Genomic DNA, 15,886 nt, shown 5'->3' on the forward strand with positions numbered 1-15,886 from the left:
TTCCTGCTGGAGTTGTCTCCCTTACTACCTTTACGAGTCTGACCTTATTGGGAGGGAGATCGAAGAATGCAGCAAGGTGCTGTATCATTTGTGGTCCATAAAATTGATCTACTGTCATTGCCGGGAATTGGAAGGAAACGATTACTGAAGGATCCGTTCTGACCTCAACTGCTTTTTTCCCTCTGATAGTGAAATGGAGAAGTCCAGAGTCACGGTCGTAGTAATTCTCACCAGACGTGTCTGTGATATTTGGCATGAATTCTTCAGGATACGTGGGCGGGTCTAGTATGTAAGCACCGTTCACTGTTCTACCATTTTTCGGAGCAACTAAATTTCCATCGACATAGAGATCGCGCCTATTAGGCTGAGAATACCAGACTGCAAGCTTGACTGATTCTGTATCGTCGGAGTTCAGCAGGAAATATCGAATATGTTGGGGCGATGTTCCAGTAAAGTGAAGGAGGTATTCTTTTTCTGTAAGTAGAAAAACACAAAAAAATACTATTCTGACCCGATTTCTATTTTTTTTTTCATGTTCTACCTAAAATCTAACATGATTAACAAATAGATTTCTAAAGGGAGACAATATGCACCTAAAAGCCTAACCAATTGATAGACACGAGACATTATTGCCTATACATGTGTTTCTCATGGAAGTCGATATTTATTGACCGATGTAATGTTTTTTGGCTTAGAAATGGTAATAAACCTGTAAATACAAATCACATCACTGACCAATATTCCATTTTTTCCTCGTAGCAAGGACAGCCAAGGTAAGATCAATCGCCAGACAGAATAATATTCTAAAATCATATTCAATCAAAACAGAGCGAAGTGACAACAGGAAGAATTTCACGGAGACTCCTGGAAAGTTACATGGAAGATAAGACAAAGGAGATCAATACCCGATGTTCCGATAGAGCAAGCGTATTATGCTTCAGCACCAACCTCCACCACGTAAGTTAGAATAACGACAAAATATTCGATAGATGAAAAGCTAAAATCTATACCTGTAGCCACCATGGCCATAAAGGTTGAAAGTCGTTTACGACAGGTGTAGCCGCTACACCATCCATGATCCTGGGGGCCATTGATGAGATCAAGATACCCGTCTCCCAGAATAGCAACAGGTGATACTCGGCGGGTCTCAGTGTCCGAATCCATACTTTCGATGATAAGAATCCTGTAGTTGAGGTTGTGACACTCATAAGCCTGCCATGCCGAGTGTAAAACACAGTTGCTGTTGCGGATGATACCTATGATAATATCGGATACAGAAAAATCATTGTTATAATGAGATAATTAACTAATTTAATCACTGCCCTACATGTAATGTTAGTATTGAGCTTGAATTTCTTGGATCGGAAACATGTCATCAGCTTGATGCACGAATAAATCGTAAATTGCGAAGGAGCTGTCCGTTTTTTCTACACTCTCGACCTACATTCTACCCTTTGTTGGTGAGGACTCTGTATATTTCTGTATCCATGACAGTTTCAGGAAGAATTCGCCGAATGCCATCGGATTGATAGAATCAACATTTAAACATGTTCAGCTGTCGACATAGACCTTATAACAGGACCTGTGCTTATCTGCTTCGTAGGTTATCCATATCAACCATCGACTGATGAATTTTTAAAGCATTTTGATGCAACTGCAACTTTATTTGGTGTTAATATTCTGTTGAATAAGAGTTACCTACCTTTGTTAGGTGCTATGTTATTGACCGGTATGCGCGTTCCATTTAGTTCAGTAAGCATTGATTTTGGAATTCTGTAATCACCAAGACCTCTGCGTGGATCACCACCCCACTGCCATTCCGATTCTGAAATAACTGCTCCAACACTTCCAAGGAAAGTACCGTCCTGGTCAGAAAACAAATCCTTTTTCAGACCATCACAGTCCATATCCACACAATCGGCACTGTTAATTTTTCTGAAGACGAATGAAGTAAAAAGAATTATTCTTTTATTTGTTTTTCCCTTAAGAGTGCATATTAACCGAATCCGAATATACACTGGTCATTGCGACAATAGACATTTTATTAACGACATACTATGCTACTAGCAATCTCAATAGTTAGATACATCTTCGATTTGAAGAGTTAGAGGACGAAATCTAAGACGCTAAGGAGGGTCTTTTGATAAACAACATTTCTTACCCCACATTTGGTCTGTGATAGAATATTTTGTTATTTGTTGCTACATCAGTGGTAAATGCGTTCTTCGATTCAATCGGATGTTGGCCATCGTCGCCTTTCGCATTCGTGGTTACAGCGAAGTCGTTCCTGCCACAAGTTGTTTTGAAATGAGCAAATGACACACCTGTTCAAAAATAAAAAAATAGACACTATACATCAAGCAGAAACCTATTTTAAGAGGCAGGTGATTGTTTCGTCTAAAGTAAATACTGCACATAAATAGCTTTCAGGATATTTTCTGTGATGCCAGATGTGATATACCTGCAAATTTTGATATTGAGATACCCCTCTTTATTACGTATGTAAGTAACATATTAAATTTATTCTATGATGTATGGAAATTGCACATTTTGCACCAGCTGCTTCGTCCATGATCAACACATAGATGGTTAACTGGCTAGCATTAGCTTTATATGGAGCTAAATATCTCACTTTACAGCGCAAGATGAATTCTCGCAGAACTGTTGTGTGTTACATAAAGTAGACCTGAAAAAATAATCAATCTGCATCATACAGCTGTTTCGTCCTTCTAGGACTTGTCTGTGATACTATGAATCTGAAATTAGAAGCCTAGGAGGCGACTATGGAATATCCGAAGTGATTGAATGATATGTCAGAACCTCAATGGGACTGTGTACAAACCCCATAATTAAATAGATTTCATTTATATTCCTTTATGTACGAAAATCACTTACCGTCAAGTTTCATTACTCCGAACACCGAAGAGTAAGACATGGTCCCATAATGTGGCTTCATTGGCATATTATTGGATGATTGGAAGAAATTAGTAAACCCAATGCCGATGTGACTACCATCTGTGTTCCACGTGCGACCTTGGCTGCTAAATTGAACATTTTCATCAGATTTCAATGCGTCAGATGTGCAGTCAAAAGAAGTTGTCGCACCAACTATTGTCGAATCTTTGATTAAGACATACTTATCAGCAGTTTCGTGCCCAACAGCTGATGGGCCAACAATAAACGGTGCAGTACCCACAGTGTTTTCAACTAGGACAACGTCTTTTATTTCCGCACTTGGACTGTTCTCATAAAAAATACCACCGTCTCGAGATTTCCAAACTGTGAAATTTGAAATTTGAACACATGAAACTGTTAACTTGTCTTCGGGAAATATCCCGAATCCCATTAGGGAACTGTGAGCCAGATTACTTCCATAACCAACAGCACCGCATTCAATGGCGCCTAACCTGTAGGCAACCCTTTCAGCTCCCGCTACAACATTATCCTCAATTATAATAGCCTTGGCATCTGGAGCTTGAATTCCACCATTGTAGCGGAAGTTGAATGGTTCTTGACGGTCTTGGTACGCTCCTTCCCATACAACAAGTGTTACCAGGTTTCGGCGCAGTCGTGTATCATCAGAAGACGTTTCAATACCTAAACCCATCAAATAAGGGTTAAACACGGTGCATACAATAACATCTACGAATGAGCAGCACTTTTCAAAAAAAAAAAAAAATTCGAAACCGAAAAGGTATCATGCACAATAGCGATATATCAAAGGGGTATTTTACACAGTATTATTTTTTTTCTGACTGAACTCCAATGTTCTACATGTGGGCTTATTTCAACCAATTTTGCTTCTCTAAACTGATATTAAAGAAACTAAAATGCTGACAATACTTTTATAATCAAAAGAAAGATTAAAAAACGTACATGTCATTGTAAACTTACGTATCCCTTTAAACTAGCTGCGGCATTAATGTATCATAAAGGAAGTGAATGTTGGAACAAAGAAATGATATATGTGAAAACGTATATTCTCGTTACTTACCCCACCAGATTGCATGATGAACGACGTTATCTTCTATGGGCAAACCATGCGTTCCGAAAACACCAATAGCCGGAGAAAACCCGTTGTGGAAGGCGCATTTGTTTATGTATGAAGGTTTAATATTGCTGACTGTTCCACCATCAAGGAATGTCAATGAAAATCGTGCATCGTAGAATTCGGTGTAGCTTTCCTGTCCCGTGTGGAAAAACTCCACATTGCTCAAGCGAGCATAACCTTGGAATACAAACATAAAAACCGTTATGGAAAAACACATTCTGATTTGAAATCTGAAATTCTAACTTCAAAATTATTACTTTTTACGTTTTAATATTTCTATTCCACGTGATCATAATAATGCTGAACATCGTCGTTTCAGTTTATCATTCAATACGAAATTAAATTTGACTCGAGATGAATATGTAGCCTTACTACTCAAAATCATTTATATGTTGCACTTTATTTCATTTATCAAATGGCGTCATTCACCAATATACTGGCTGCTTCCTTTTTGTGCTGTTCCTACTAACGTCCGGGCACCAAATGATTCCTTAAACATTCTAGAATAGTCCTCGCCGACGACTTTGACATTTCTTGAGAGAAGTCCAACCTCGGCTCCAAGACTGATGGTTTTTCCATTTATTGTCTCCGAATGGACTAGAAAATACACAAAATCCAATATCTACATCCTCTATTCTTATTTCATTGACATTGGCAAAAAATGTCTTCTCTAATTCTAAATTACAATTTTAATTAAAATGCCAAAACTTTCAATAATGTAATATAGTCCCACCAAATTTATTAATTAACTGCAATTTTCCTTTTCTTTTGTTATTATTTCTTTCCACCTGTAAAATAACTTATTTCCAATGGGCTCAAGTTTTAAAGATCATTAGCATTCGATTTCGTGGATAAATTAACTCCATATATGCATTTATATTAATTTCATTTCATGAAAGTAAAACTTACAGTACCCACGAATCCAACGAAAATAAAGCCTCGCCCATAATAATGATTTTGAATTTAAGAGAAGTATCATTCTCAATCTTTTCGACTGACAAGAATTATCTGTTTTAAGGAATGCGGAAAGCATAAAAAATCATGTCAGATAATACTTCAATGATGGTGAAGGCTGGGATTTTCGTACATACATACCAACATGTTTGTACAGTAACGAGCTGTTAAGGGTAAGCGTCAGTCCATCAGTAGATACTCCAGTGATCCTGAATGTCTCTGTTTCCCACATATCATAACTTGTTGTCGCTAGAACGATGTCGCTACCCGCAGTCCAGTTGACAGCCTGTGCTAAAGAGATTGTGGATGCCCCGGCGTTCGCTGTCGAAGCTAACCGTGTCCATGACACCCCAACATCGATCCCGTGAAGGTCAAGGCCTCCAAATACACCTGTTTGTAATTTTTACATACAAAGCATTGTAATTGTAGGAATAAATATGGTGACACCTGCCCCAAACGGCATTGTCTGGTATACAGTTTATAACATGAACAGGTATCTGATTGTTAATGCTTGTGAAAATGTTACCATTTTTCATTATAATTTTTGATTTGTCATCATTTAAAAAGACTAGAATAATTGCAAACCAGTTTTCATTCATTACCATTATCTATAACAGACGGCAACACTACTTAGTATACATACACGTGACTGAACAACACATACCAATTGCCTTCGCCCCCACAGTTGGAGCATTGGTGAGATCTGTGTACTCGTCACTATCCCAGCTGCCTCTAAGGATGACTTGAGAGTTACCGAGGTAGGGAGCATCCGGCCATCCTATTATAAGTCGCCCTCCCAGAATGATGATGTGGGTGGCATTGAGGTCAATGTCACGGTAAGGAGCTGACGTGCCGTGATCAAACTCCAAGACGCCATACAGGATTAACTTATTGAGTGAGGGAATAGCCATGTCTGCTACCATCCACACCTCTGATGATTCAAATTCAGTTCGAAATTACATTTTACTTACTGTTTAAAACATTGTTATGAATCAATGACGCCAAGTGATCAACTTGGTCATTCTGGTAGCATAACAAACAAAAAACAAAAAACAAAAACAAAACAAAAACAAAAACAAAACAAGCAAACAAACAAACGTTTTGATTACTTCTTAATGAGTATGAGTAATTAAATTAACATAACCTTTGACTTATGTCAGAGCAATGTAATAGTATGTTCAATGTTTGTAATATAATTGTTGGCTAAAGACTCGGCTAAGATCAAATTCTATTAATGTGGCTATTTGTCAAAATAAAATATACAGTGGTATATATAATCAATCATCTACTTAGGAAAAGGCCACTTCATAGTATCATGTGTTTCATCATCGTATCGATGGAACAACCAACAAACAATATTTAAGCTGATTCAAAGCAATAAAGGAAATGACATAATTTCACACATCAAAACAAGGAGGGGATAATAAGACCAGGTCTTCTTAAAGAGTAAGCGTCTTCGTCTTCAAGTAAGACGTAAATCTTGTAACGCACAAATCAGGGACAATAATTACCTTGTGGAATAGTCAGGTCAGTATTGGCTACTGGAAGTGTATTGTTAAGCCAAGTCCAAGAGTTTGCCTCTGACCAATACACGAAATCCGATGGTCGCTGAGTGACAGGGGGTACTGTGTTAGGATCCGGTGGTGGTGTACAGTTGGCGTAGAAACATTTGAAGGCCTGAAAATCGAATGATATACTGGCGATACCGGTTGGCAAAGCGGGAGAACCACGCTTTTTTCTACCGCTCGCTCCACCACTTCCTTTTACTGAAAGAGTAAACACAGATATAAGACGAAAGGGAATGATAGGAAATCAGGTAATCAGATAGTCGTGTTAGCATTCACAATAACCCACACACAATTATAGTGTGATTGAAAAGCATCTCATACAAGAAAAGAACCATAATAGAATTATGTAATTACTTTGTAACATACACGTAATGATCGAGTATTTTTCATTTTTTTTTTTTTTTCATTTCATTCCTCTTTCTATTTTATTTTCTTCCGTGATCTATTACATCGTTAGAAAGATATTTACTAAAGCACTAAAACACAATTGATGTTCAATACCATTACGGATTAATGACACTCAGTATAGACAGGCTTAATCCGAGACAGAAAATCAATGTGCATGGATTACACTTATTGTTGCTTTTTGTTGTCAATTCCATAAAGCTTTGTTGTATACAAATGCACTTCTTATCTGATTCAATTACGTTTTAGACAGATTGTTCTTTATCAAATATGTTCACAATTCAATATTCAAGAAGAAATTCCCGTTTTTTTCATAAACCATAAATGCGCTAAGCTATTGTCATTGTGTTTACATTTCATGTGGTAAGTAATATGGAATATTCCGAGATTTGTACACGAACCAAGAATTGTGATTTCGTTGGTATAATGATCGTATGTCCAGTCCCCGTTTACATGAACGCTAGGATCCAGAGTCACATCAGATGACTCGACAAATCCACGGGCGTCACTCTTTAGTCTGTCTGGTTTCTTGTTTACTTTTTGACGCAGATAAATATAGTCATTGTTCTATAAGATAAATAATAACAATAATTGAGTTAGATTTATGCCAAGATGGGTTTTATTTCCTTGTTGAAAGGGATATTAAATTCACAATAACATTTATGTTTGTTCAATACTTTTCGTTTCAATTATAACAGCGGCTTTTTCATTATAATTAAATAATTATTAGTTTTCATATTCTTAAATTAAACCTGAACGTAAAACATGATGTTAGAATTATCGGCTGTGAATACAAACTATATCTGTTATCGTTACTTTATGTATATCTTTGCATCGGGTGAAAAAAGAAAAAAACTACTTACCTCGAAATGGTAAAGTGTGCCAGAGAAACTGAGATTCGTTTGGATTGCAGCGTCAACAAAAGTAAGAGAATAGGTCTCGGTACTAACGAGTAATACTACCCAGCCGCCCTTGTGAGTGATTCGTTTTTCACGATACTCGCCGAGGGATGATCCGTACTGATTTGTCAAATTTGTTTGCTTGAATTCTAAAGAAGCAGGCAAAATGTTATTAAAACCAAACCTGTGGAACTTGACAGAAGAAGGACATACACTTGCGGGTATGCCGTAATTGAAATCGGAGAATGCAGTACAACTGGGTGGGAGTGTTCCAGTACTTGGTACGACTTTACAATTTACACTGTTGCACAAAGTGCCATCAAGATCATGTAGAACGCCCTCGAATAACCATTCATATCGGCCACGATTGGGAGAATTTGTCCAGGTCAGACCTGATGTTTTGTAATAGTACCCACCACATTGGTCACCACATGTACCGTCTATTCTTGTCCAGGTAAAGGCGGAACAGCTCGATTTATCAAAATTGACAAATTCAACATTTGTTACCCCAAACATGAATCCGTATGGAAGCACAATAGCTCCATTAGTACAGACAGAATTAGGTGAAAATGACGCGTAACCAACAATTAGGGAGTCCTTGATAGCAGCTTCATTTGACGGATTTGAAGAATCTTCACCTTCCACAATAAGTTTGCCTTCAAATCCAGCCTTTTTGTTTGCTACTGCACGGATTTTACTGAACTGGAGGGCGCCGGTGTTCACAGTCTCTACGCCTTTTTCGTTATTCCAAGCATCGAATGTATCAAAATTTACGGGTTGTGGCACAGAAGATCCACAAATACCGTCTACTCTAGGTGTGTATGTAGGAAAGATCCAAAGACCAAACCAACCAAATGAGTGAGCACTATTGTTGAAGAATGTACCCAACGTGATCAGTTTGGGACAGACAGAGCGGGTAAATGATGGCCCTTCCGGATGGTCATGCATGCGGTACCAGAATCCAAAGTGAGATCCACCGGCAGCGTGGTTGTGCTGGAGTGTATTGTTCGGATTTGTAATCCAGAAGGATGCTGGAGTGACATCATCGTTAAGTAGACTTGAACTCTCCCGTACGAACACAGCTAGGTTGTACTGGATAATGTTACCAGTCTCAATGCCGTCCTCGAAGAAGAAGGCACCTCCCATAACGTTATAGATAACAACGTGTTCAACAAGCAGATTTTTTGTACCATGTATATTCACGGCACGGTTGAACGTTTCATGGATGCCCAGTCCACGGACGTAACAGTGTGACATGTCGCCATTGAGATGGAAATGCACAGGATAGCGTCCCAGTCTAAAGGCCTGACCCATGTGGAATAATTCTACATATTGTAAACGGCCAGTAGATCTATGTGTGTCGTACTCGGGGGCATGAATCATTATTTGGCCGCCAAATTGATCGCTTCCCATTTCTTCGCCAAAACGTCCTTGAAAACATGTCTGGGTGGCAAACTCACCTGTAGACCAGATACATGGTATGCTTTAGTGTTATTTTTCCCAATAATTGTGAAGTATGAACAATAATATTTTCATAAAAAATACAGTCGTTAGTATATGCATTGCCTTAATCAAACTAGACTTACAATACGCCTATATAATGTCATTCCTAATATGAAAAATGCTTACCAGTATCAAAGCCGTCAGGACATGCTTCAATTTTCTCAATCCACTGCGCGTCACTTGTGCCCTGAACTTTAACATTATGTGTTAAGAGACCGACTTCAGCTGCAAAATTCATGGTGGCTGCGTTAGCGCTGGTTCCAAAACTTTCAGTGACGGCAATGTGCTCGTTTGCGAGATTAGAGTCTAAGGTCAAGGTCTTTAGGTCTCCGGCTATCGCTGTGATGGTTTTGAGTTCGTTCTGAGACTGTGACTTCATGTCGCCAGTTGTGGCAATGATGATCTGATCTCCTACATTCCAATTAACAGCTTGGTCGAGTTTAATAACGTTTGTACCTGCAGCAGCTGTTTGTGAAAGTTTCGTCCAGGTAACTGGTGTCGGTATACCTAAAATACGCATTAACATCATCTAAACAAGTGTTCGATTCATAACTAAGTGTATGCTATAATATATTTTACGCTATTTTGCAATAATTTAAGTATGACTTTTGTCTGTTTTCACCTACATCACATCACACTATTTCAAAGATATAACAGAGAATGGAACAGAAGGAAGCAAATTAACATAATGAGAAAACAAAACAGTATTGTACCATGCAGGTCCAATGTGCCTTCACGGATAGCCAGCGTCTTAGTACCATATATTGGGAGCTCTTTACTGCGATGATGTCCATGTAAGGTAATGGTTGCTTTGTGTTGAAAAGGTGTTTGTTCTGTTCCAACCTGTTGTTCGGAAATCAACATATTTTATTTACCCTACCTAATTCTGTAAAGCAAGTTGTTGCAAAATGGAAACTGGAGTTTGTGCCAGTTATTATTTTCTTCAGATAACTTTCTCTGTTAAAGTATTTCCTTTACATGTATTCGAGTGGAAAGCCATTTTATCCAAAAGTAAACTATTTAGTATATACAGCATCAACACGAAACTCCACTGCACAACTTCTGCCAGGCCTACACTATTTAATGTCGTCAATTTATGAAACTGTTACGATGGTTTCCCACGTACCTACCGCTGAATACGTAGGTTTAAAGCTATTATGCATTACAATTGACAAAGTCATAGCCCTAGCCATTGTTTGATAAAAAAAATCCATTAAAGATATACATCATAAGTATAAAATCATTAGTACGTCTGTGTCTATAATGCATCTAAATATATACGATCAAATTTTATTATATGATAAATATATAGAGATACCTTGCAGCATGGTATCCTATAAACATGTCTTAATCACACTTCCAGATATCGCACAACTTAACGGAACATTATTCTACTTAATAAATGAAGAGTTTCTTTAAAGATACCTGAAACAGTCCTCCGTTTGTGACTAAAACAATTTCTGAATTCAATTCCACATCTTGGTTGTCATCGAAAATGAGTTCTCCCCCTTGAATAAGAAGCATTTTGAGAGTGGCGGTGGTCGTGTCTAGGTAGATTGTTTGGCCGGCTTGGATAACGACAAGGTCGCCATCTGTTGGCAGTGACACCCCTCCCCAGGAATACACTGATGACCAGACATCAACGTAATGATAATCCGCGGAAGTCTATTAAGAAAAACGGAGTCAGTTATCAAGAGCATTCAACAAATCATCGTAATGAGAATCTAGTAAGTGGACCCATCTCATAACTCAGTAGAAAGGTATAAACATATTGATTCTTATCTTTAAACCTACACCTTGTGGAGGTAAGTTTTGTGTTCCGAGAAACTTTCATTCTTCGTTTGGAAGTGACGAAAATCAACGTAACTGGTATGTAACATATACTATCAAATATGTATTTATTCGAATGATGCATTTTCATACGATCTATCATATGAACACGATATCAGGAGCACCTAACCCCAAAAGGATGCTAGGTTGACATCACCGTTCACTCTCCCGAATTCACACAGCTAGGTTGAACTTGATAAAGTTACATGCTATATATATGGTGTTGTTTTCTTAAAATCGCAACTATAGCAACGACTTGGAAGTATATATTTTGGAACTTTGAATCTTGTATCCTTGATGGAATCACAGTTTCCACATCAGGTCATGTGACTTTCGTCCATATATAAATGCATACAGTAACATTATCTTCATTACGTAGAAACCAGTTACAATATACAAACCTGTCTGGCTTGACCATTTCCGGCGATCTCCACTCGGACCTTGCCTCGGACTGAAGCGGGAATAGAACCCGTGTCACATATAATTTGGCTAGCACTGACGCTGACGACTGCACACACACTGCCCTCTATACTTACGGCACAGTCAGACGCTGTCGTTCTGTATGTAAAACATAATGTGGTAGGAAGTTGTCAGTTCATCAAAACATCAAACCAAGATTCATTCAATATTTCAGGATTACCTAATTAACGAAACAATGACGATAGCTTTATTTGCATAAGAACGAACGAAAAATCGACGTTTCCTTAAAAATAACTAAGATAACCTTTCAAATTGAAAAGCGATAATAAAAATTGCATTCAGGAACAATCAGTAAATATTGCCCCTGTGTATCAATTTCAAAAGTTGGCAGTATATGCTATTTGTGTAAAGAAATGCAGCATACTAAGCTTTTTTAACATGTCTAAATGCTGGAACTAAATTGTTTGGAAGCCAGAAAAGAGGAAAATAATGCAAGGCAAAATATGTTTTTAGAAATAGATTAATCAACTATAGATACAGATACAGGACTTATCAGAAATCGTCACGAATTGTAAGTGTTCTATTTGAAATGCGTACCCGAATCCTGAACCTGCAACTGTGATACGTGTCCCACCTCCTGTACCACCACGTGTTGGGGTTACTCCTGTGATGTCCGGTGTCTTTGTCGAATCATATGTGTAACTAAGCGTCTGGGTGACAGCATTAACGGTGATAGATACAGTACAGGCCTGTGTTGTGGTGCCTTAAATCACAGGTCAATACATATTATACAATTTTTTTTTTTGCATGAAATTTATTGGCTTCGATATCTTCAGGTATATATAACAAAATTATTTTAGAGAAGGAATTATTAATATCAAAATATTGATCACCAAAACTGATGCTGACATCGATTCAATGCTAACATGGATATGAAAGATAATATTATTTCTGCAAGAGTACAGTGTATAATACACAATCCATAAGCGACAACTCGAATCACATGTATCAAATGCTTCATACAGTAACTCAGATTCTTGAGTTTCATTTTACATAAGGATATCAATCAATAGACAGCGATAAATGAGTTATTCTATAAATAGTATCACAAATACCTGGAAAACTTGAGAGGTAATTGAAATTATTGTTTTTACGTGCCTTTTGATGATTAAACTCGCTCAATGTACATAATCTGGACGACAGGTGATTCACTAGTTGTAATCATCACGGAGGAGGTTGTGCAAACCTCAAACGAATAAGGCGAGAACAACTTACCTGTTGAAGCAGGTGTGACACAGATAAATTGTGTTTCTGTGGAATTGTATTTGGTTGATCGGATACATGGCTGGGAACAAATGGTCACTGATGTGGTGTTATCAAATCCGGATCCTGATATTGTCACCGTCTGGTCACCACTTGTACTTCCTGTTGATAAATGTTCATTGGCATGATATACCAGCAACACTTAATTATAAAACGGTAAATTATCAAGGCAAATTTATTCAAAATTGCAATACGCCAAATTATTGAACACATACATATAAATTACCTGAATTGGGACTGATACTAGAAGCAGACATATCGAAGGTAAATGTCTTGTCGTTATTTGAGAGTCCGCTGCCTGCGACATCCACTAGTAACTCATAGCTTCCGGCCCTGTAGTTACCAACAATGCAAGTTATCTCCGTAGTTGAGGCCGACGTCACAGGGCACTCCCTGCCACCCAGAGTGACATTGTTGTCGATTGTGTTTACCCCAAAATTTGAACCACTCAATGTGATAGTGTCTCCCGAAGACCCGGATGTTGGTGAGACGGATGCTACCACTGGCGTGGCTCCAACGGTGTGACTAAATGTCTCACTTGAATAGGTAGTTCCTCCTGATGTTACAATAAGGTCAAGATTATTTGCGGCAGCGTGCGCAGCTGTGGTGCAGACGACCTGCGAGAGTGTTACAGAGGTAACTTGGCAGTCAGTGCCATCTATAGTGACACTGGCGTCCGCACCGAATCCATTACCAAAGATGGAAACCGAGGTGCCGCCGTTAGTACTTCCGGCTGATGGGCTGACAGAACTTATCACTGCTTGACCAGTGACAGTAACGGGTGACGGGTCGTGCTTTGAGCGACCTTTCGGCGTAACATCTACAACCAATGACTGGGAGCCTACTGGAACAGCAGAAATGGTACATTGTATTTTGGTATCTGCAGCAATTGTTACAGCGCAAACCTCGCCCCCTACAGTCACACTTACGTCTGCTCTAGTACTTCCAAATCTCTTCCCGGTAATAGTCAATGTCGCTGAAGAACCGTCTAGTGTTGTGGGTGAAACAGATTCAACGCTAGGAGTAGATCCAAGGTCGTAGGTATAATCACACGACTGGGCATCACATTCTGCAGTCACCATCTGTCCTGTGGCACTGACCTTAACCTCTAGTGATTTGGTCCCATCAGTCAGCGACGATGGAGTGAAACAGACAATGTTAGTGTAGGAGAGAGAGTTGATAGGGCAAGGATAACCCCCAATTGTCACCGTGACATCCGACATAGTACCTTGAAATCCTGCTCCAGTGATGGTCAGTGGTGTACTTCCTTCCAATGATCCCAAAACAGGAGAGAAACTAGAAACAACAGGAATTGCAGCAAATGTCTTGGCTATCTGGCCGGGAATGGCTATACGGGCGCTTCCCAGGTTTCCTACACGGACATCTAATGCCTGCTGTACACCGACAGGGGGACTTGAAGATGAGTCAAGCTTACATGTAAGGGATGAAGCAGTGGCGGCGGAAACTGCACAAGAATCGCTACCAAACAAGACCTCGTTCTGGCATTTAGTGGTTGACAGTCCAGTTCCAGTTAAAACGATATCATCATTGGCTGTTCCATTATTCCTGCTGATTGATGTAATTGTTGGTGTCAGACATGACCAGAACTTGAAGTTAAACTTTCCAGAATCTCCACCCGTAGGTGCAGGATCTGAACAGCCGGATATAGTACTAAGTGTACCGACACAGGATCCGGACGCTGAAGGATTGCCAACCCCTACAAACATGACAGAAGTCATTGTATAACTTAAACTACGATTAACTTTAATGTAAGACCTAAAACAGTTTTATCAAAAAAAAAAAAAAAAAAACAGTGAATGTTGATAATTAGAAATATGAACTTTGCAACTGATTAAAAATCAGATCTATGAACAATTTTCCAATTTGAGTCGACGGGACAACATGGTAAAAATGGTTCAAGTCGGATTAATTTTCTTTGATTTCGTGGTTATTCTTAATCCATAAACTTATATGTTTAAATCATAATAAGTTGACTGGTTAAAAGAGCCGAGCACAAACGAAAAATACATGTTTTTGCATTAAAGTTAATCTTTCATATAGCTAGTAAGAATTCACACGTGAACTTTCCTATTTCAAATCATTATGACGTCTTACCCGAATTCTTGTCATAGACAGCCTCAATTCCACCAATTTTGACACTTAAGTCTCCAACATACGATGCCTTGGTTACCACGCTAATGGACCCTCGGAACCATGTAGTTGTATAGATATCTACATAATCACTCCAAAAGTATTTGGTGCCCAATGTATTAAACTTGAATTCAAAAGCGCCTGCACAAAAAACCCCAAGAAAATACACTTTCATAGTACAATATATATACACATGTTTTATTTTTCAAGGACTGTTGAAATTGTTTTATTGGATCATTGTGGTGTATGAGTGTAATGAACACTTTATTTGATCGCAATGATATCTGCTAAGTAGTGGGTGTTCGTTAATATGGCTTATAGTGTCGATGTTTACCTTTGGGTAAATTCTCTGATGTAAAATTTTTTTCTAAGTTTCTTGGATTTTGCGCTTGGATTAAAATTATACAAATGGCGCAGTGCCAAAAAGTGTTGAAAGGACTTATTTTGTAGTGGTTCTACTAGTTTTTGCAATTGAATATCAACATAGTTGCGATTAAGTTTTTAGATGTTTTGTATACCATTTGATCAGGATGATTCTTACCTGTTTTTGTTCCAGTGGGACCACTACCGAAACCATCGGTTTCGGCTTCAATAGAACTAGCATTAGTGGTCTGTTGCACTCTCGGTTCATCCGGCACCCAGGTTGGGTGCCATGCCAAGTCCAGCGAACCGTGTCACCCTGATTCACTTGTAGGTTCTTTGGGTCCAAGCATAACCAATGCCAAAAGCTGAAAACGTTTCAAATTACTTGCAAATCTCAGTTGAAACTCAAAAACATTTCT

The 15,886-nt window shown here is 38.6% G+C and overlaps 1 protein-coding gene across 1 annotated transcript; it reads right to left on the reverse strand.

Annotated features, from left to right (window-relative positions):
- Position 1: 1 nt before the first annotated feature.
- LOC132564171 (fibrocystin-L-like) lies at positions 2–15,832 on the reverse strand (the record flags this gene model as incomplete). Its single annotated transcript, XM_060228847.1, is given in 24 exon segments — positions 2–133; positions 136–474; positions 1,011–1,256; positions 1,703–1,935; positions 2,162–2,324; positions 2,896–3,597; positions 3,995–4,228; positions 4,481–4,648; positions 5,147–5,395; positions 5,670–5,936; positions 6,517–6,771; positions 7,380–7,545; positions 7,842–9,337; positions 9,507–9,887; positions 10,094–10,223; positions 10,806–11,045; positions 11,612–11,768; positions 12,228–12,393; positions 12,906–13,055; positions 13,180–14,670; positions 15,069–15,245; positions 15,646–15,754; positions 15,757–15,809; positions 15,812–15,832. Coding segments are annotated over 24 exon segments (7,682 nt in total), but the record flags the coding sequence as incomplete, so codon positions are not given.
- Between the last annotated feature and the right edge of the window lie 54 nt (positions 15,833–15,886).

The sequence above is a fragment of the Ylistrum balloti genome, unplaced genomic scaffold (genome assembly GCF_031769215.1).
Source record: "Ylistrum balloti isolate Yb309-2 unplaced genomic scaffold, AGI_CSIRO_Ybal_v1 Utg372024, whole genome shotgun sequence".
Taxonomy (NCBI): domain Eukaryota; kingdom Metazoa; phylum Mollusca; class Bivalvia; order Pectinida; family Pectinidae; genus Ylistrum; species Ylistrum balloti.